Source organism: Corvus hawaiiensis, chromosome 14 (genome assembly GCF_020740725.1).
Source record: "Corvus hawaiiensis isolate bCorHaw1 chromosome 14, bCorHaw1.pri.cur, whole genome shotgun sequence".
Classification (NCBI taxonomy): domain Eukaryota; kingdom Metazoa; phylum Chordata; class Aves; order Passeriformes; family Corvidae; genus Corvus; species Corvus hawaiiensis.
The window spans coordinates 17,332,197-17,355,053 of record NC_063226.1 but is presented as its reverse complement, the minus strand read 5'-3'; the positions used below and the strand labels follow the sequence as shown (position 1 = coordinate 17,355,053).

The 22,857-nt window shown below is 44.1% G+C and overlaps 1 protein-coding gene and 1 long non-coding RNA gene across 16 annotated transcripts in view; one reads left to right on the top strand and one right to left on the bottom strand.

Moving 5' to 3' along the window:
* LOC125333040 overlaps positions 1-18,185 on the bottom strand; it is a 181,655-nt gene extending 163,470 nt beyond the window's left edge. For 7 of the 14 annotated variants that reach the window (XR_007206734.1, XR_007206732.1, XR_007206733.1 and 4 more), the window contains exons 1-5: positions 18,073-18,185; positions 16,420-16,572; positions 6,412-6,457; positions 2,230-2,398; positions 1,348-1,865 (exon numbers count right to left, since the gene is read on the bottom strand). This is a non-coding gene — a long non-coding RNA (uncharacterized LOC125333040). Of the gene's footprint in view, positions 1-1,347; positions 1,866-2,229; positions 2,399-3,329; positions 3,444-6,411; positions 6,458-16,419; positions 16,573-17,386; positions 17,890-18,072 lie in introns of those variants that run through there. The other 7 variants (XR_007206729.1, XR_007206737.1, XR_007206738.1 and 4 more) reach the window with 4 other exon arrangements.
* Positions 17,969-22,507, top strand: SLITRK2 (SLIT and NTRK like family member 2). 2 transcript variants are annotated; one of them, XM_048318549.1, is made up of 2 exons: positions 17,969-18,055; positions 19,050-22,507. In XM_048318549.1, exon 2 carries the CDS (start codon positions 19,093-19,095, stop codon positions 21,661-21,663), a length of 2,571 nt encoding a protein of 856 aa, XP_048174506.1. In that variant the 5' UTR covers positions 17,969-18,055; positions 19,050-19,092; the 3' UTR covers positions 21,664-22,507. The 2 variants fall into 2 exon arrangements, with proteins under 2 accessions (XP_048174506.1, XP_048174505.1); XM_048318548.1 differs by lacking the exon at positions 17,969-18,055 and adding an exon at positions 18,340-18,555.
* Positions 22,508-22,857: the final 350 nt, after the last annotated feature.

Sequence of the window (22,857 nt, the reverse complement as noted above, 5' to 3'; positions counted from 1 at the left end):
GGAATTTACCTCACCTACACTTTCCTGTGGATCGATTTATTTTGCACAATTGAGTGTATTTGGATCATGATATGTATGTGGGAATATGCACAAAAATGACAGAAATAAGGTAGCTTAAAATCCATTAGATGCTTTTCCCAGGCTTAGCTGATACTATCTCTTAAAAAAACACTTTAATAAATAGGAATTAGCCCTAAACAAATACATAAAACACATGTGCAAGTAAAAAAAAAATGGTAGAAAGCAGGAAATTCAAAGTTCAAGCCAATGCACACGGAGGTATATGTAGAACAAAGCAGTCAGGTTCTAATCTATCAGCCCCAAAATTTCATGTGCTACATAGATCCCTGGGTAATTGCAATTTTAACCCTGCAAAGGATCGATTTTTTGCTTTGATTTTCTTTTCCAGAAATAAAAATAAGCAAGGAAAGAAAATCTGCATTAATTTATGCCTCTGGTAGGCTCCTGTGGGTGGGCTTTTTTGGGTTATTGTTTTGTTGTGGTTTTTTTTGTGTGGCCAGTCTAGCAGCAGATGTCTTACATACATTAGGCTGTTTAGAGGAACAGTCACAGCCATTCCACTTAATCAGGTAATAGCACACTATTGACACATTAGACCAATTTAATACATTTGTTTTCTTTATCCATTTACATTTCATCTCAAAGGTCTCCAGTACAATGGGATTTTGAACTATTTGTGCTGAGCACAATCGAAGGGCCAGTAATCCAATAATTTGATTTTCTTGCTGAAGAGAACAGGAGAGAGGGAAAGCCATCTCTCTCTTGCTCCAGCAAGGGAGCTGCAGGCCTGCATTAGGCTTTAAGCTTCCTGTGTAAAACATACCCCAAGGGCAACAGAAGGCCACTTAAACACAGCTTGGAGGGCATAACTGGATCATGGCTGTGGCACGTTGGCTTTCTGCCCAGGAGTAAATTCCAACCATTAGCATCAAACACTCCTCCTGAAGCTCTCAAACTGAAATTAAATGCCATCTATCAAACGAATAAACAATAATAAAGTAGCACAAGTAAATTCAAAAAAATAAATTGCAGTAATTTATACTGTGGATCATCTGTTCAGGGTTGCTGCTCCAGAATGCTCACCTCAGATTATCTTCCAGCCTGCTTTTTCACTATTGGATTTTTGCACATGTAAAACAGCCCTTGATACACAAATTGAATTTATTCATGGCCTATGTTGCTCGTTATTAAAAAAATAGTTTTAAATAATGCTTGCTTTTCCTATGCAAATAATTTTGTTTACTTCTGCTAGTCATAGGTTAAGTCTACATGAGTTGTGTCTAAACAAGAATAAAAACAACAATAATTAAACATGCAAAAATGTACCTTTACATATCTCAGGTGGAACTGCACATTATGGTTTAGGCAGTCAAGGAAAAATTCAGCAGGCTTCAGAATCTGGAGAGCTGTGAATTTAAAGTGCATTCACCCCTTAAAAGTGCTTAAAGGAAAAGCAACCAGTAGTTTGGGATAGATTTTAAAAGAGGAATTTTCAATAAGTAGAATTTAATTACCTAACTGAAATTTTTGCTATGGTGTCCTGGCTAAACTGAAGAAGAAGAAAAAAAAAAAAAAAAACCTCAGGGAAACGATTATGCTTTTATCTGAATCACAGTTATTACAGCAATAAATTCAGCCTTGTGCTGAGATGGGACAGTATGGTGAAGGAGAGCAAAGGGAAATATTTCACTTACAGAATATTAGTCTCATTTCCCAAAACAAGTTGATTCTTCCCAGGAACTTCTTTCCCAAAACTTCCTTAGGGTATGAAATAATTGGCTATTAACCAGTGTGTTCTTGACGCAAAGAATGGAGCAGAAAACATGCAAGACTTGTCTGGATTTCTGGAAGAAGGAAAAGAGAAATTAGAGTAGATGTGTACTACCTGAGCCCGTGGCTCTCTTCATTTTTCTCGTTGGGACTGGAGGCTTTTACCTGCATTTATAGCAGGGCAAAAGACCCGAGGAAAAGAGCAGCCAGAAAAGAGGGGAAGGGAAACTGAAATGGCACAACCTTCTCCCTTTTCAGATTTATTTTCCCCTCCCTGCTTGCCCTGCATTTAGTGTGGGGCTGCGAAAAAGGAAGGCTGCCAGCTCCATAGCATCATATTGCCAGCATAAAGGGCATCCTGTCTCAACCCGAGGCAACAGAGAACTTATGAAAAAGTGCCTGCACACTAAGAGAAAAAAAAAAAAAGCAAAATCTTACTTATCATAAATCCTGTGCACAGTCTTCTGAAAAGTGATAGTTTCCTTTTTTTCCCCTTGTGCATGGGATCACCTGTAACCCAAGAAAACCTCAGAGGTCCCCTGGCTGCTGCCCGAGCACCCCGAGAACCCCACGGGAGGACACAGCGTGTGGGGACAGTTCCCATGGCCTGGAAGGATGAAAACAAGTTGTTAGTATGCACCAGGCAGTGCCGAGGGCTGAGCCTGCTGCTAATGAGTGCTGCACTGAGGGCTCAGGTCATGGTTTTGCTGAATTCTGTGCTCTTGGTACACCTGAAAACACCACACCGAGTGCAGGACAGAATAACCAAAGTGCTGGGGCAGGTGTCTGAGCCACTGAGGAAGTGTCTGCCCCTCGATGTCAGCTGGTTCAGTGGGGCTGTACAAGTAAACAAGTCCTTCTGGGGCTGGTTGGCCTCTGTTGCCCTTGCCCTGCTGCTGGGACAGGTGTCTCTGGGCAGGGTGCAAAGCCTTAAGTGCTGGTTCATCATCACAATGATCCCCAGGAAGTGCCTGTACACTACAGGGGACAAACAGGAGCCCATAAAGGTTCTGGGATGGGCTGTGATCTTGATGGCATCACAGCAATGTGGCGCACTAGGCCGTAGGAAAGGGAGGGGAGTGGCCAGCTGCCATGGAGGGCTGCCATGGAGGGATCCAGCTCTTCAGGAAGGACAGGTCAGGGCATCAAGGGTGCAGAGCTGCCCTTGATGTGAGAGAGCAACTGGGGCACACGGAGCTGTCAGTGCCTTGGGACAGGTGATGAGCCAGCTGACAGCAGGTCAGGACCAGAGGGCAGCCCATGGTGGGTGACATTGTGGTGAGTGTCTGCTACAGGCCACCTGACCAGGAAGAAGCAGATGAGGCAAAAAACAGAAAGCATCCTCATGCTCACAGGACATCAAGGGTCAGAGCACTGCAGGCACACCGAGTGTTGTTAATGAAGTAGCAGAACACACACACCACATTATGCTCCTGGTGGACCCTAGCTTGGCTCTATCCACCTTAAACAGTGGCTCTCATCCTCTGCATAACCATTCTTCTGCCATCCAGAGGATGGTGAGCACTCCCTGTACAGACCTCCTCAGCAGTCTCCATGGCTCCTCGTTGTCTTACACCCCACCAGAATGTTCTGCAGCAGAAAGAAAGTTTCAGTCCTCTCTAGCCTTATCCTGCTGATCACTGTTTGATGCCCTGAAAGTGTAACACATGCAAACAGGGTGTATTGGCTGCAAATTTAGAGAAAACTTTTCTTTTCATGTAGGCAAAAAGGAGGTTGTTGGTGTCGGAAGTGTGTGTGTGTACTTACATCTGCTTTAAATTAAGCTCCCCCATGATTCCAGGTTAGATTTCACTCTATCTCAAAAGCCTTCACCTGCCATATATCCCAAAGTGTCTGAATAGAAAGAAAGGGGATTGGAAAGACTTTGCTGACTACAGTAAAAGGAAGAATAGTATCCCCAGCACTGTGCTTCCCCATTCCTACACCTGTGTGGTGTGGCAGGAGTTCCTCTGATTTTGTTGCAGAGTTCCCTGTATCACAGAATGTGACCTGCAGAACCAGTTTTGCCTCAGTTTATAAACAGTTTTACATACTCTTATGGCGGTGGAAAGATTCCACAGCAATCAGAAATTCCTATAGTATGTTCTGGGGATATGGGACCATTTCTAGAGAATTTGAGGGAGGAATTTTAATATAGTGGGAAGAGCTTATAACTTCAAACACAAATTAGGACACTTTCTTTAAACCCTATGTCCATCTGTCCAGATTCAATGACTACCTCAGGATCTTGCCTCACAACACTCTTATACACACCTCCATAATACCAGTGCTCTGCTTATTCTGTACTTCAGTAACTTAAATACACGACAAATTCTCTCATACTGCAAATTTATCTTCATTGAGCTATCTTTTGATCTTGGGCATTAACTCTGATCAGCACTAAGGCAGAGACAGTCTATCCAATTAGCAGGTGACAGCCTCAGAAACTCAGGACGCAGCACCTCTGTTACACTGCCTTCCAGGAGATTTGACCTCAACAAACACATTAGATGAACCTGGCCACAGTATTTGTCTGCCTACCTCAGCTGATCTGCTTGGATGGTATTTTTTCAGTTAGCAAGGTAAAATACTGCTTGCAGGAGGTGCCAGAAAAGGAGGTGCTTTAGGTCTGTAACTTGCTAAGGTCTGTTATACAGCTTTCTTCTGACTCTAAGCAATCATATAAAGCATCTTGACTTTCTCTGCATAAAAGGAACTCATTATCAGACACTCCCTTGTATGGAATCCAAACAACAAACAACCAACTTGTTTTCCAACATCTGCAAAAACAAGTCTGTCTTTCAAAGGAGATTGGCTTTGTGCTGTTGGTAGGTTGTTCTGCTACTGATGCCATCAAGGAATCTGTTTCACTCAATAGTTACACTTGGAGCAATGACCATCTTATTCTGTGTTTTCCCCTGCTCAGAGCAAGGGGCTTCTGATCCATTGTAAAGGTTCCTGTGCACAGATACCAAATGTAGTTCTGCACTGAATGCCAAATAAGCCCAGCACTTTGTTTTGTCGGCGATTTCAAAGCCACAGGGGGAATCCATGACTCAGCTTCCATTAAAATTCACTAGTTAATTGTGAACACTCGTACCTCACTGCTTTGCACCTCCAGTTAATCTGTTTGTGTCAACTGGTGCCTGCTTGCTTTGACACTGCAGAACCCCAAAGCTATGAGAGCAGGAATGCCAAGATTTGAGAATGTACTGCAAGCTGGCTGAAATCAGTGACTCTCCAGATGTTCCTGGATGCTTGAAGATGTATCAAATGAGGCTGTGTTGAAGAACTCTTAGGCAACAGCAGGTGTGAAATGTCTCAGTGTATTTCATAAGAGTGAAACACAGCTAGAATGGACAAGTGAAACTCCAAGATCTAGTAGTGGTTCCAATAATTTCTGAAGCTTGACTGGCTGTATGACTTCATTCATTCAGCACCTCCAGTGGGTCATTAGTGCTGAACCTGGTGGGTGGTCATGTAAATAGAGCACTAGAACATCAAGAAAAAAGCAAGAACCTGTGTTCTTACAGTAGCTTCTGCTTGCTTGCCTTTGCCCCGTTGGGAATCACCACACGGTGGCTTTGAGGGTCTGTAACAGGAGAGTGTGTGGGTATCAGTCATGACAGAAGAGTGGGATCTCCAAAGCATGCTCTAAAACTGGAGTTTACCTTACTTCAGCATTCCCACAGCAGTCCCTCCTCTGTGCCTCTTCCAGTAGTTTGACTACTATTTTTTATTATTTTTTGGTGTAACAAGATTGATCAGAAGTCTACCTTGTCAGTCTCTGTTCATTCTTGCTCTTTCCAAGAATTTTACATTCAGTACAACAGATACAAAACCTAGAGCCAGAGCTAAAATGAGAAGAAAGAGATCATAAGAACAGAAGAAAAGAATCAAGAAGAAAATCCTGCGATCCATGGAGAACACTGCCATTTCATGACTGAAATGTGATGTACAGCAAGAGGAAAAAAGTCACAGAGAACTTCTTTAATCTAACAAGGAGCAAGGAACATCATCAGAATGAGAAGAGCCATGTTATTATGCTGAAATTACAGGGCCTTTCTTGCACTTGCTCAAACCCCCTCCTGCCTGGATTATTGCTAAGGGTTAAGAGAACTGAATACCCAGTTATTTTCTGAAGGAATGTGGGAGAAAGGGCTGGAAGTGAATGCAACACAAGGAAACCTGGAGTGGGGAGGAGGACTACAAATACAAATTTACTCCTCTGCAAAATCAATTCAACTAAAATTGAGTAAAAGAACAAGATGATATCTCCCTCCTCCCTCCTACAACACATTCCATTCTTCATGTATATTGACATTGAAGGGTAAGCATGATAAATAGCTCTATTTTCAGTAACAAAAAGAAGAAACTTATGAGACTGACTCCAGCAAACAGTTATCTCCTGCCTCAAACCTTGCATGGTCTTCTACAAGGAGACTGTCTCTGTTGGCAGAGTTAGGCAGGCTTTGGGAACCCTCTTTAGGGGCATAGAGGGGATTTTTTTGCTGGTCCACAGGCAGGTCATTTAACTGTTGTTACTATATCAATATAGAAGCGTGTTTTCATGCAGCCAAAGGCAACCTTCCACAGGGAGTTGAAAAGGAGAGTATTTACCTTTCTGAATCAACAGTAGGGTCCACAGCAGATACATAATGGGAACCTGAAAATAAAAAAAAAATTGGTTTCTGAAACTTCTGTCTCCACCAAAGAATTTTTGAATGGTCATGCCCTAAATTATTTGTTCCTTTATTTTCCAAACACGGTGTATCCAACTGAAAACCAAATTCACATTTATTGCTTGCACAGTGAATAATGTTAGCAGTCAGTTAAACAAAAATAAAGATTAACTGTACAACTCACATTAATATATAGTAATATCTGATGCCTAAATTTTGACGCAATGTCAAGCACTATGCTCATTTTTGTTTAAAATGAGAATTGCAATCTGTCTATCAAAATGGCTTTTAATAAACTCAAAATATATAAACTTTCAGATACACTTTTTCCTACAAAGGAAAAAGTGTATCTGAATATACCAACAAAGATGAAGGTAATTAAAAAGTTTCTTAAAAATGGGGGGGGTGGGGGGAGGGGGAAGTGGTGAAAACAAATTCAGTTAGTTCTTTTCAGGACCTAATTAACCTTAAAAACTGAGTCTCCAGCCTTTCCCATGCATTTCAATGCAAGGGAGAATGTCCCTCACTACAAACTATAGGTCTGATTTAATGGAGTTTTGATTGAGGATAAAGACAGAAGAGTCAGTCTGTGGCACCCTCTCTTTGCACTGAAAAGTGTCCAATTCCAAAGGCGAATGCACTGAGCTCAGCCATCCCAATTAAAGTGTCAGCTGCTATTCAGCATAAGCAAAGATAGCACAAAGAATGCAAAAGAATCAGCCATTACAGCATATTTACAAAGGCAGCTCAGGAATTGATGTTGGTTAGGGGACAGCAAAGCAAAACACGTTTTTTAAACAAACAGATGTACATTCTTATATGTATATATTTGCACATACAGAGCTCACACACACACATATATCACAAAACATATAAAAAAACGTATAAAAAATGAGTAAAAACTCTTTTCTCTCTCTCAAAGTCATTCTCTTGAATCTTTGTATGAAAGTAAGTGGAACTCCAGCTGAAGCTGCAATATCTGGATGTTGAAACAGTGTCTTGCTGCAAGTAAAAAGTGTTAAAAAGAAAAAAATTCCAAAGACCAATTTTTTTCATGGGCATCTCCAGCTCATCAGGTATTCATAGCACACGTAAACCCTGATCTTATGTTGTTGCCAGCCTGCCAAAACCCCTCATGGCTCTGGAGGAATTTCTGTGCTGAGATCAGGATCTGACCGGGTCATTCCCTGCAGTGGTGCCTGGCACAGATCTCCCACTGCCATCTCCGGAGGTTCTGCCTCAGTGCTAGTGGCACTCTGCTACATTCAGGTTAAATCACCTGAAATGCTGCAGCTTCCTTGTTTCCCAAATGCCTACCAGTTACAATATTTTTATCAGAAAGGATGAGAATGACAGAGAGAGTTCCCTGCCAAAGGTTATCTCTGAGTTCATAGTGTGTGTCCTTCTGCCGCCACATCCAATAAATCGTTAACACCATCTGTTCCAGGCAGGCTTCCCTGGGACTGCTCCTGTGGGGCCAGCATGAATATCTGCTGGAATAGCTTCCCCAAAGCTGGGCTGGCACCACAGCTCAGTGTGGACATGGTCAGCCTTCAAATGCTTGTGAAATGATCTTCCAAAGTTCAGCTTTCCACTGCTACTGTTGTTTCCAAGAACAAAAAAGACACAGCCCATCGGGCTCTGTTCAGCAGGAACAAAGCTCACTCAGAGCCCTGGGTATCTCCCCAAAGTCCTCTTTGCTGGTTTGAAATATCCCATAGAAAGGCCAGGATGCTCTGCTCCTCTCAGCCTCCCTGAAGATCACCAGTACTGGTGCTGGGGCCCACTGAAGGAGCCACCCTGGGGGTCTGCTACTACTGTGCTCACATAGAAGGAGCTGCAGCCACTTCTGTGACCCACCAAGATCCCCTTCTGTGGATCAAAATTACAGGCGAGGCTGCAGTGTAACGTGGGGGTCATTTCTGCCTCCTCTTACCTGACAGGAAATGCATTCCCAAGAGCTAACACAAGATATTCATAAAGTCCTTCTTAAGCTCTTGAATATCCACCTCAATTTCCTGTGCAACAGCTGGTGTGGTTTTACAATAAATGGGAATAAACTGGTACACAGCCCATGCTCTTGTAATCGGCACAGTGATGGATTTTGAGCCCTTTTCAACATTTGTGAAGCCAGATGAGCCAGGCTAGCAGCAACAGGATGCCACCATGAAGCATAATTATTTTATAGCTCCTATTTAATTTTTGGAATATCAAAATTTATGACAATCGCTAAAGCGGTTTGATTAAACCCTAAGCGTAAACACACCGTGATACAGAAGTTGTTTTGCTGTCATCCCAAGGAAGCATCTATTTGCAAAGTACATGGCAATATCAAAGAGCTCTCTATTGATTAAACTTTGAAAATAAAATTGCACCACTTATCATATGCTGTTTGCAAAAATGCCAATCATTATAATACTCACACAAGCATACTGCATCTTCCCCCCGAACTCATTAAATTTATTACTGAGGCTCTATCCTGAGCTGCCTACATGTGGAAAAAATATCATTCAGATAACGCATTAACATTCATAACCAGTATTTAAAGCTGTGCATGATGCCATCTCAAATGATAAGGGTCTTGTCAGCATTTCCAGTATAAGCCTCACTTCAGGGAATGGAAGAAGGGAGGGAGTGGCAACACTGTATTTCAGCAATTTTAAATGACACCAACAAGAAGCCTGACATACAAGTTGTCAATCTAATTGTACCTATCTTTCAGAGTTAGGTGCATCTTTTATGTCCACATTCAGTTTGAAAAATAGTGAAATTCTCAATACATCATTGTAAGCTACCTGACAAATGCTGTCATTCTGCTTGTGCATACAGCATCCCACACGACTATAATTCTAGATCTAAGCCTTCATATTATAAAAGCTCTTAAGGTATAGAACAAAAATGATATGACCCCCCTCCTCACAGCTATATTTGCACTCTGGAGGAGAATGAAAGAGGTAAGCAAAACAGCTAACAATACAACAATGAGGGCTGGTTCATGACTCATGTGATCAGATGTTCCTGCAGTATCAAAATAATAATACTGAATACAAATTTTAACAGCAGAAAGGATAAAAAATAACAACTAAAAATCTTTTTTGAGGGGAGAAATTTGTAGGTGCAATGCATCTGCCATGAGCCCAATTCTGCTGCAGGTACAGGGTAAGCTGTGATTTGCCAAATGACACCTGTTAGCTGTAGATGTTTAAGTATTCTGCCAAAAGAAAAGATACTTAAGATATTTGTATTAGTGAAAAAAAAAGAACAAAACTATCAAAAGACAAAAGTAGTTGTCATAGGGCAAGAGAGGCTTCTGAAAGACATCTTTAAAAAGGAAGGCATTGAAGTGCTTACACTTGGGATGATCTGGGCCACTGGACAGTTAATAAGTAAATCTATGCAAAGGAGGGACCTCTGCTCTATAGAATTCTAAATGTATCAGTAATATCAGCTAGAAACAATAAAGCCAAACACTTCTGTCTGCAAAAGCAACAGTATTTCTAATCAGAAAGCTCAAATGCTAACCAGTGTAGTGGTTGTAAAGCAAAAAAACACTGAGCAAATATGTGTGCAAACGTATTTTCCAGATTCCAAGACACAGCTGATCACCAAGGCTGACTGAGCTATCCTCTTCTCCTCCCGCTTTACTTGCAGCTCAGGCACAAAGTGGACATAAAAATCTCCTGCTGTGCAAAGGATTTTATTGCTTTACAGGAAAAAGACTAATAGATGATAAAAAAGAGGCCATATAAAGGATGGGCAGTTGTTCAAAAATTATATGCTTTGGAATGGGAAGAAATGCCACAAGAGCTATGGAATGCATAGGCACACTTTATATTGAGGCCAAAGCTGTTCCACTTCACGTGGAATCTCACAGGCTAGAAAGGCACCACACAAAGAACAAGGTCCCTGCAGTGCAGCAGTTAGGCACACATTCATCCACTGCCTGTTCCACAGTCAGGTGTCCCCTACCATCCCCTGGCATTTAGGCTGGAAAGCAGACGACTAAATATCTTCAGCCTCCAGACCATGACTGCAATATAAAGCAGAGGTATTACCCTAACTAATTCCTTCCCTTCCCATTGCCCTTTCAGTTAATGTGCATGTTTGGCACGTTTCTGATTTGCTTTGGAATGAGTCTATCAAGCCAAAGATGGTTCTGAGGACAGCCAGAAAAGCAACTTCAAGGCCAGGTAAACTGTACTGTTAAAAATTGAGGTATCAAACAGTTTTAAGCACCATCAGAGTTTGACCACTGCCAATAGCAGAGGAGATTTGAGTATGCCTATTTTCTACCCAAGCACCTACATCTCAGCATAAAATGTCATACTAGATACTCAAAATTTATGTGTTTGTGTGTAACTCCCCAGGGCAGAAGTCAGCTGGAATCCTGGCCCCATGAAGCCAAAGGGAGATTTGTCTGTGGCTGAAGTCTAGGTCAGGATTTTATGTATGTTTATATTGTGCTTGGTGCAATAACAACTCAGGGAGCTACTTCAGATGCCAAATAAATTCTAAGGTTTCTGTGGAGTTTGAAATACTTTATAAGTGATTCTCCCCAACATATTAATGCAGCCACCATTCTCACAAGTTCTAATTGTCTCATCAATTTCTTTTCATGCCACTTGCAGTTATACATCATGCTTCAAAGTCAGCATCTGTACAACCAGCCTCCACAAGACAAATATTATAGGGTATTTTTCAGGTAAATGATTACTGCTCAGAGACAGCAAAGGTTCTGGCTAGAGTGATGTGGAAAAGACTGCAGGAAAGCAGGGAATGTTTTTCTTTAGTCAAAAATTGAAGCATTTAATTCTCAGAGAATTAACTTTTTTATCCTTGGTAAAACTTGTGGGTCAAGATAATGGCAGTTTAATAAAGCAAAGCGACAGGCTGCATGTGGAAGCAAAGGAAAAAAAGATTTATTCTTAGCAGGTGTTGTCCAGCCACTTCCTGGGAGATAGGTCTTCATTAGCAGTTGCTCCCGAAAACAAACAGCCTTGTAGTAACAAATGTCATCTCCTCCTTCTCTTAGCTTTTAGTGCTGAGCAAACATCATGAGGTCTGCAATATTCCTTTGGCCAGCCGGGGTCAGCTGCCCTGGCTGTGTGCTCTCCCAAGACCTTCCTCCTCTCCAGCCCACCGGTGAGGGGAGAATGGTGGGGAGGCAGCCCTGAAGCTGTGGGAACACTGCTCAGCAGCAGCCAAACCACTGGTGAATTATCCACCCCCCTCTGGCTGCCAGTGCCCAGCGCAGCACTGCGGGGGCTGCAGTGGGGAAATGAGCTCCATCTCAGCCAGAGCCCAAGCAGCGAGGCCAGGCTGAAACCTTCCACCTTCTCGGGGCAATTCTCTGTCACTTATCCACTGACGAAGTGGGAAATTAAATCGCTAATAGCACCGCCCTTCATCAGATCAGGTTCAACACTTTTGTGAAGGGGGGACCTTGACTGACAGCCAGACATGCACACACCCTGTGCACATGCACCATTACATTCCTCTTAGAAACCAGGTGAAAAACATAAAAGCCAATGATTACCCAATTTTCTCTTCAGTCGGTAACTATTCACAAACCTCTCACGGAATGAACTGCAAGGAAGGAATTTTTAGGAACACATGGAGTCTGAAAAAATGCTGTTTCTTTTCTACTCCTCCCAATTTTTTTCTGAAGCAAAACCAGAACTATGTGACCTCTGTCCATAATGACAACTCAATGACACGGCTCTCATTCTGAATGTGGAATATGAAATGCTCACCGTGAACTGCTCAAAAATAATCCTCAGGCCATGATTATTCATAGAAATTATTTGGTGAGTAATTTCAATTAAATAAATTCAAGGAATCAAGAAAAATAGGCTAAACTAATAGAATGCATTATTTATTATGAATAATTCATTTGGAGGAACTTTCTCCCACTATTGCAGAAAGCCAGCTCAAGGCGTAGGGCACTGAAGTCTCACTTAAGCCCTGTTTTGAGGTCTTAATTGGGGGCTTTCATGATGAATCACTCTAGGCTGGCCCTCTGCCCAGGACTGAATTTCACCCATTGCTCCTGCTCCTCACATATTTCTAGATATGCCATTAACACAGTGGAATTTGTATTCTTTCAACTTCACTGCCATAAAAATAATGATATGGAGAGATTTCATTATGTTTCTTTTACTACTAAAATCTAAAGGGAAGAAACTTCTCACATCAGCTCACCAGACTTTCAACAGTGAACGTTCATCATGCCCATACATCAACTGCATTATGCAAATAAGAGCCCCTTGTCCACTGAAGTAAGGCAAGAAGACACAATAATTTAAACAAGACTCTCCAAATGACTAAAAACACTTGTGTGCACTTGTTCTTGCATGATGGAACATTTCCAGTTAAAAACATTCACAGTATGTAACACATAGATTATGACTGAGGAAATCTGAAAAATTGTACTTATAAGTGGTAGTGGTAGAAATTGCTGTAGACATTCACACATTTGAAACACAGTAAATAATAGATCCATTGTTGTTTTAAGGATGGAAAAAAACCCCACACACTTCTCTTTTTTTTTGTTCTTGTTGCTCAGCAATGCCAGCACAGAATATCTATCATCAGGAAGATTCATCTCATTGTTCCTATCAGAGAAAAAGACCCAATGACATGATGAAACAAAGCACTTCCAAAAATATTTAAACCACTCAATAAAACCTAAGTGTAGACTTTGAAGCTAAGCATTTGTTCAAAGATCTGATCCAAATCCCACTGAAATCAGTCGGAGTCCTTCCACTGACACCAAAGGGCTTTGCAACAGACATACTACTTTCCTGAATAGGATAAAGACAGCCATAAATATTAATTTTCTCACTGTACTTTGCTGGCTCCTATTATAAAATGTGTGAGTATAGTAGGGGAGTGGATATTTGTTTTTCTAGGCAAGAAAGAAAAAAAAAATGGGCTATGCCTAAACTAATGATCAGTTCTTAATTACACAGTGGTGAGTCTGTCAGTATCCCCAAAGCACAGGCTACCTGGGATGCTTTCTGACAGACAGCTTCTCTATCACATTTCCTGCTGAAACCAATATTACTGCCATTGTAACACACTAAATTCTCTTCTTAAGACAGCCAGGATTAATGATATAAAACATCAGAAACTGGTAGCTCTACTGCTGCAGTTTGTACCACCAGGGTAGAATCACACTGTGCTGTTATAAAACAGATTACCCCAGATATACTGAAACAAATCATGATGAAGTCTCCTTGCAAAAAAGTCATGTTGCAGTTAGATAACGGGTCTCAAAAATGCGTAACCTTGGCCAGGGTCTGAGTCCTTGCAGGAAGCAAAAACTGAGCTAAGAGGTAGAACACATATTGATTTTAAGTCATAGTTCGTTAAATTCTTTCATTCATACAATAGGTAGTCATGAAGTGTCAGTGAACAGTAGTCTGAAGTAGGCCAGCTCTCCATATGTTTGAATAGTTGGGAGAAATGGAGCTAAAAAGCGCATCTGGAAACCAGAAAAATTCTTTACAGTTGATGGCACAGCCAATTACTGATTGCCAGCAAAAGGCAGCTCAGTAGACACCACCCTGCACTCTGGAGTGCCCCTTTGCCCTCAAATTGGCTCATCCAGCAGCTCTCCTTCCACTGAGGCTTCATCCCAAAGGTCTCCCTCCTCTGCCTCTCTCTGCACGTGTCGCTCCCGTTGGCTGTTGCTGGGCAGCCTGCGGGAGCAGGGATGGGCACAGGGCCACAGAGGGCACAGTCTGCCAGCTCCTTCCTCCCTGCCTTTCATGCTCATCCTCCTTCACCATCCCCTGCTCATTTCTTGCCCAAAATAAGTGAAAACCAGAGACTCCTCTTTCATCCTGTCCTTTATAGCAATCCCAGTGCTGCTGGATGAGACAAAACTGTGGATTACAAGTAACAATTATTTTGCATACTGTTCACTGCTAAATCTGGAAACTGTTTATTTCCTTAAGAATTCCTTTTAAGTGAGACTCAAGAATCCACCTTACAGTGTAGCAAAGACCCCCAAAATGTGCATAGTTATGGAAGTAGAATATCTCAGCTACAAAGAGACACATATTCACTGAGAAAGCAAGAATACAGGGTACTTGTTGAATGATGATTATCTCACAACCCTACAAGTTTACATGGAGTAGGCATCTCATATGCAGTTCAGGATTACAGGATGAGGAACATATGAGATCAGTAAATACCTAAATTTACATATTCCCATTTTTTTACTACATTAGCCATCATGCTATGTTCACAGAAATCAATATTGGCATCTACTTATACTATATGAATAAACCCTTCTTTACTTGCTAGCAGTATCCAGGCTACCTTAATAGATTCTAATGATCAGTAAAACTTATATCCTGCCCTCTATCCAATTCACAGAGTTTTTGCTTTGTTTATCACTGCCTTCATTCCTTTATTCCATAAGACTTGGTGGATATGTTTGTTCCTTCATTTATATACAGAGAAGCAAACCCAGAAAAACTGATAGGTAAAGATGTATAAGTAGTGTTTAGCATCCACCTGCAGATACAATGTGAAGAAAGAAAATTATCTCCACATTTTTCCAGACTTTTTCTGCTCCTTGATATTTACTCTCCCAGAAGGACAACAGCATGATGTGCACTAGGCAGGAAGGGTAATGATCTGTGCCAAATTTTATGCGCTTATGCTTCATGCTGTGGTCTGGCTTTTTTTCCCCTGCCAGCAGACAGATAAAGTGGTGGCTTCAGGACCACGCAGGAGCCAAGAGCTGCTCTGGTGTACGGAGCAGCATAGGACTAACAGACTATTTGAAGTGGGTTAAGGCTGGCACCAGGCAAGTATTCAGTTCATACCTGCTCTGCAGCAGTCTGGGAGTGTCCCCATGGGAAACAGGTATGGGATAATTAAGGGCTCTTAAGCCAGCAGACAAGGATATTACAAGGATAAACATTTCACACTGAAGACAGTTAGATGCAGACTGGTAGAGAAAGCCCAATTTTTTACCTGTGGGGGATGAAACCTATTGGAACAATTTACCAAACATGATGGCAGATTTTCACCATAGGCAATTGCTAAAATATGCCTGGATATTTTATTGGGTTTCATTTTTTTTTTTCTTTTTCCTATGAAGTATGATCTACTTTGAACAGGAATTAATTCCAATTTAGCTGATGGCTTGGGTTATGCAAGATCCAAAAGCCACAGTGGTTCTATTAAGCCTCATAATCTTTGAATCTGTACTCTGTCTTCATAACTTTGCACAAAAAGGAGGATAAGGGAACACAGCTAAATATTTGGGACCTTTACAATGCTTACAAATCAGGCATAACCCTGAGTTTCCCCAAGCCCTCATGGGCTGCTGTACCAACCTGCCTCCTGGCCTTCCATTCCTGGAGGCTCCCAGATAGTCACAGACTGGAAATGTTCCTGTACTCAACACGCAAAATAAAAAGGCAGTAAAACAGGTGGAGGAAAAAAGCTGTTCTTTTATACTCTGTTTTTAATTGAAGGTATTATAAAACACTTCAGGCATGCTGAGAAATCAGGACTTTGTTCCTAAATAAAAAGCTGAAGCTATTATTTTTTTTTAATCCTTGTTCCTCCTCCTACAACCACGGTTATTATATGCATGCATTTACAGTGTAATAGAATCAGTATCATCTCTGTGTCTTTTTACTGCTGCAATCCCCTAACATGCTGTTCCTTCCATCCCACATGAATCTGGTAATTACTGCTGAGGCATGCCATGCGTACGCTTTCCCTTCCAAGGCAGCAGCAGCAGTGCCACAAACACATTTCCTACCTATTAGTAAACACAAGCAAGTGGGACAGTGTATGTTGCCTCATAAGCCAATTCCAGGACATGGTCCTTGCTCACCAGAAAGCTGCACCTGACTGAAACTCACGCACATAAAACAAATGTACACTGTGAGACAAGGGAAAAATGCACTGGACTTACTTGTGCCTTCATTTTTGCTGTGTGTTGGAGCAAGCTGTCAGAGCTGGCAGTGCTGGGCTGCTCGGGTGAAATGTGATGAAGGGAGGTTACAGGAACCTCTATGTGCCTCTGTGCAGTGCCAGTGTGGGCAGGTGTGTGTGAATATGCTCCCCTCTGAAAAAAATAAAACCAAAAAAATCAACCTGGGTTTCTTTTTACCTTCTCTTTTTTAGGCTTGTGCCCCCAGACTGTGTTAGAAAGAGCTGAAAACAGGATTTGCTACAGTCTGTAACTAGTCCAATTTTGCTCCCCAAACATCATATCCTCATGTTTGAAGCAGAAAACAAGCAAAAAAATCTAACAGAATAATAATCTGGCTGCTGGTGTATTAGTGTTGTAAAACGGCAGATCTGCCACACACATCTTTCTTGATCTTAGCAATTTTTGCTCTTGAATTCAGCTGGAAGAGAGTTAGGATGGAGCAGTTCTGAGTGCATTTCAGAATCACAATCTTGTTTAAATTCACACAGCATCACACCAAAAGCGTGCTCCAGTGTGGGATGCTCCTGCTCTTTCCAAAACCTCTCCAAATTTTAGAGAGGGAAGCTGCAACTGCTTCAATCCCAAATGAAAACTCCAGCACTATTCCTGTCCTGGAGCGCTGCAAAGGCATCTGTGCTGGCTGCTGCAGGATGTTACCTTTTCCAGCCTCAAGAAGAGAGATTAGAATAGACAGTACATTTCTGCTGCTCCTAAAATGTGGGCTCTGATACATAATGGCTAAAGAATACCATGAGATGACAGTACCACTTTTGCCAAGCCCAGAACTCTTTTGGCAGCAAACCTTTACATTCTGGAGACTAAGTAAAGTGTGTATAGTTCCCTGTAAGAATCTGGCAAAAATGCACCCTGCCCTTCGAGCACTTTAAAAATTCCCTGTGGAGTGCCTTTTTTTTCCCCTCCCCCCAGTGTGAACCCAAAGTTTTACCTTTCAGGTAGAGATCAAGAGCAGCCATCCTTTCCCATCACACAGATCTGTGCCCAGGGCATGGAGCTTAAGCAAAGTTACAATAACCCACGTTCAGTATCTTGTTCTTTTTAAAGGCAGCCAAATGCTACACCACAACATTGCAATGGGGCAGAGGGACTAATCCAGCCAGTGGGAATGATGGTGTTAGATGTGGTTAGATCTGGCTGCTCAGCACTCGGGGGAGCATTCCAGAGAGTGTAGGGATTCAGGCTTGGGACTGCCGCTGCCTGACAGCCCGGTTGGGTGGAAGGTGTTGAACTTCCCTGAACGTGTAGAACACCAGTGTGCTGGGCAGAGCTCGGCACGGCAATTTGGGAAGGGGGCTGCTCCAGCGGGAGCGGGGGATCGATGCTGATGCCAGATCCGGGATTTGCAGCACCGCTGTTCCGAGAGCCAGACTGTGCATGTGTGTGATGTGTGATGTGTTATGCGTGCGTCTGTGTGGCGTGTGCGGAGGATGTGTGCGGGCTGTGCATGTCTCTGTGCGGTGTGCGTGTGTGCGGTGCGCGTGTGTGTGCGGTGCGTGCGCGCTTGCCGGCTGGCTTGTGCCGAAGAAGCTGCTTGACTTGCTCTCGATTTTGAGGGCACGGATTTAGGGACTCGGGGCCAAAAATTCTCCGGACCCAGGTAAATCCGCTCGTTACCTTATTCCCCTTCCCGGCTCCGAGTGCCCGCGCTGTCCTGCAGGTGCTGTCAGAGCGCTCCCGCGATGAGCAGCCGAGCCAGGAGCGGAGCCGGCTGCGAGAGCCACGCAGGGAGGGGGAGACGGGGACTGGGACAGGGGGGCTGGGAAAAACGTGTCCCCCCCGCCCCCGGCTGACGTCAGCGCGGCTCCGCGCGGGGCACCCGGCAAAAGCGCCGCGCCGCGCCGCGCCCCGCGCACAGCCCGCGCAGAGCCCCGCGCTCCCGCAGCGCCGCCGCTCTCGGCCCCGCCCGGCCCAACTTCCCGCAGAGCCGCGGCCGGGACGGGCCCGGCCGGGACGGGACGGGACGGCGGCGCCCCGCTGGGCTCCTCCTGAGGCGTGAGCGGGCGATGCCGCTCGCCGCCGGGCGCCTGGCTCCCGGGGCGCGGCGGCTCTCGGCGGCGGCCACTGCCCCCGCTGCCCCCTCGGGCGCCCCGAGAGCAGGTACGAGCGCGGGGGGCGGCGCGGGGAGCGCGGTCCGGAGGCGCCCCTGCAGCAGGGAGGGTTTGCTGTCAGGCGTTGTGTCCCCCGGTTTAAAATGCTGGCAAGGCACCGGGAGCCCGGCAGCCGGTGGAGCGGGGTGGCCCCGGGACGGGCAGCGGGAATGGGATCGTGCTGCCGGCGGCCGCCGGGGCGGAGGCGGCGGCTGCGACGGGCGGGGGATCGGGCGGAGAGCCCAGCGCTGGGGACCCCGGTTCCGGGGAGCTCCCCGACGGGGCTTCCCCCGCAGCAGGTCCGCAGGCGCTTTCCGAGAGGAAAAGAAGGGAGGAGGAGGGGGGGGGGGGGGGGGGGGGATTCCAGAGGAGTTTGGAAGTCGCTGCCTTGCAGCTCCCCTTCCCCCGCAGCCTTCCGACCTGCTTTAGCTCTCCCCGTGCAGCCTCTGCTCCCGGCCGTTTTCACTGGGGATTTCTTCTTTCTCTCCTTACCTGTCTCAAAAGGTTTGACTGTAGGTACCAAAGCGGGGATCGACGGCGCATAAAGATGCTGAAGGGTGTTTGGTTGCTCAGTTTGTTAACAGTGGCTGGGATCTCGTGGACAGAGAGTCGCAAACCTGCCAAAGACATTTGCAGCAAGAGCCGCTGCCCTTGTGAGGAGAAGGAGAACGTGCTGAACATTAATTGTGAAAACAAGGGATTTACAACCGTCAGCCTCCTCTTGCCGCCCCCGTCCAAGATCTACCAGCTGTTTCTCAATGGGAACGCACTGACCCGCCTGTTCCCCAATGAGTTTGTCAACTATTCCAACGCCGTGACCCTGCACCTGGGCAACAACGACATGCAGGAGATCCGCACAGGGGCCTTCAGCGGCCTCCGCACCCTCAAGAGGCTGCACCTCAACAACAACAAGCTGGAAGTGCTGAAGGAAGACACCTTCCTGGGCTTGGAGAGTCTGGAGTACCTGCAGGCTGATTACAATTACATCAGTGCCATTGAAGCGGGGGCATTCAGCAAGCTGAACAAGCTCAAGGTGCTGATTCTCAATGACAACCTCCTGCTGTCCCTGCCCAGCAATGTCTTCCGCTTTGTGCTCCTCACTCACCTGGACCTGCGGGGGAACCGTCTGAAGATGATGCCTTTTGCTGGTGTGCTGGAGCACATTGGAGGCATCATGGAAATCCAGCTGGAGGAAAACCCTTGGAACTGCACCTGCGACTTGCTGCCACTCAAGGCCTGGCTAGACACCATCACCGTGTTTGTGGGTGAGATAGTCTGTGAAACCCCCTTCAGGCTTCATGGAAAAGATGTGACCCAGCTCACCAGGCAAGATCTCTGCCCTAGGAAAAGCTCCAGTGATTCAAACCAGAGGGAAAAACACCCTGTCCACTCAGACCCACACATCTCAAGGCTATCGCCCACAGCCAACTCTGCCATCAATCCCACCAGGGCCCCAAAAGCCAGCCGGCCACCCAAAACTAGGAACCGCCCCACCCCCCGTGTTTCTGTGTCAAAAGACAGACAAATATTCGGACCTATCATGGTTTACCAGACAAAGTCTCCTGTGCCCATCACCTGCCCAGCTGGCTGCATCTGTACGTCCCAGAGCTCAGACAACGGCCTAAATGTTAACTGCCAAGAGAAAAAGATAAGTAACATCTCCGATCTCCACCCCAGGCCAACCAGTCCAAAGAAACTTTACCTTACCAGTAACTATCTGCAAGTCATTTATAGAACCGATCTCACAGAGTACAGCTCTCTGGATTTGCTACATCTAGGAAATAACAGAATTGCAGTGATACAAGAAGGTGCCTTTACAAACCTCACAAGTTTACGCAGACTTTATCTTAATGGCAACTACCTTGAGGTTCTGTACCGATCCATGTTCGAAGGGCTGCACAGCCTGCAATATCTCTACCTAGAGTACAATGTCATTAAGGAGATCCTGCCACGCACATTTGATGCTCTGAGTAATCTTCATCTGTTGTTTCTCAATAACAACCTGCTCAGATCCCTGCCTGACAGTGTCTTTGGCGGCACTTCCCTCACCAGGCTCAACCTTAGAAACAACCATTTCTCCCACCTGCCTGTGAGAGGAGTCTTGGACCAGCTCTCAGCTCTAATTCAGATAGACCTCCAAGAGAACCCTTGGGACTGCACATGTGACATCCTGGGACTGAGGAACTGGATAGAGAAAGTCACTGACCAGAGCAACCAGCAGTCAAATCCCCCTGTAGTTATCAATGAAGTAATATGTGAGTCTCCCGCCAAGCACTCTGGAGAGCATCTGAAATTCCTCAGCAAAGAAGCCATCTGCCCAGAGAACCCCAACTTGTCAGATTCTTCTCTCCTCTCCATGAACCAGAACACAGATACCCCCCATCTCGGTGTCACACCCAGCTCCTACCCAGAATTACACACTGAAGTTCCACTGTCTGTCCTAATTTTAGGCTTGCTCGTTGTGTTTATTTTGTCTGTCTGTTTTGGGGCAGGTCTGTTTGTCTTCGTCCTTAAGCGCCGGAAGGGGGTGCAGAGCATGCCCAGCAGCGCCAACAACGTAGATATAAGTTCATTTCAGCTCCAGTATGGGTCTTACAACTCTGAGACCCATGATAAAACTGAAGGACATGTTTATAACTACATTCCCCCTCCTGTTGGACAGATGTGCCAAAACCCAATCTACATGCAAAAGGAGGGGGACCCAGTTGCCTATTACAGGAATCTCCATGAGTTTAGCTACAGCAGTCTCGACCACAAAAAAGAAGATCCCACTAGTCTTGCATTTACCATCAGTGCAGCTGAATTACTGGAAAAACAGTCCTCGCCAAGGGAACCAGAGCTGCTGTATCAAAATATTGCAGAAAGGGTCAAGGAACTCCCCACTGGAGGATTAGTTCATTATAACTTTTGTACCTTACCCAAAAGGCAGTTTGCCCCTTCATATGAATCCAGACGCCAAAATCAGGACAGGATAAATAAAACTGTTTTATATGGAACTCCCAGGAAATATTTTGCAGAACAGTCTAAACCTGAGCATCCTTTACTCCAAGGAAAGCTACAAACAGAACCAGACTACCTCGAAGTTCTGGAAAAACAAACTGCAATCAGTCAGCTGTGAGGGGGGAGGTGGGAGACAAAGGAAATTTTTTAAATGAGCTCAGCATCACATTTCTTTGAGTCTGAACTCAGTACTGATGTCATCTGTCGCATTCCCAACATTTCCACTTTTTTAAATCAGAGAGGGAGTGAGAGAGAAAAGGAACCCTTGCAGCATAGCAGGGATGTGGTGTTGCTTTTGCAAAGTTCCCTTTAAGTTATTTCTGTATCTCTCTCCTTTTGACCCTTCTCTAGGAACTGTCATTGCAAATGTATCTTTCTGTAATAGATCTTGCATAATTCTTTTTCGATTTCAAAGGAAATGAGGAAGGGGGTCTTTGGCTTTTCTGTTGTTTTTTTTCTTTTCATTTCAAAGTGGAAACTTAATGTATTATGTAGAAGATCTCCAAAGATCTTTTTTCCTGGACTATGACTTTCTTTTGTAAATAATAATATACAGTACTGCTATTTCAATTACCAACTATAGCCACTGGGCGTCACTTTTTTGTGTTAAAGTGCCTTTGCACTTTAAGTACATTATTACTTAATTGTTGCTCTTAGCTTTGATAAATTGAACCTATTTTAATGTGTTGTATTTTTGAAATTAAAAAAAAAATTGTAAAATAGATCTATATGTCAGCTGCATTAAATCAGAAGGTTTGATTTATAGGAAAGCTGCCCTTCTTTAAATGACTCTAGTGCTAGGACCTTACAGACTCAAATGTAAATTATTGGGGTATTTTTTCCCTCTAGGTTTGTTTAGAGTGATTCACTGAAATCAACTGAGAGGATTTAGCAATGGACTAGAGGTTATCAAATGCCTCAGCCGGGAATAACAGCTCATTAATAAAAGATGTTTAACACAATGTCATAGTGAACTGAACAATTAATGTCCTTCTTAATACATTGCGTTGCAGCTCTAACACAGTAATGTTCAATGGCTTAAGATTATTTTCATACTTAACAGAACATTACTCATAATATTTTATGCATTGGATTAGGTATTTTTATACATTTTGTGAGAGAGTTTATATTTGTAACTTTTTGGACTGAAATTAACATGTCCTCTTCCTGCCAGATACTTTTTTTTTTCATAAGCAGGGACACCAGCAGGGGTCATCCCACACCTCATTAAATTTATTAACATACAGGCAAATGAACCAATGCCTAAGGTAAAATTTGAACCCAGGACTGTGGAGTCCTCCAAACCAAGGTA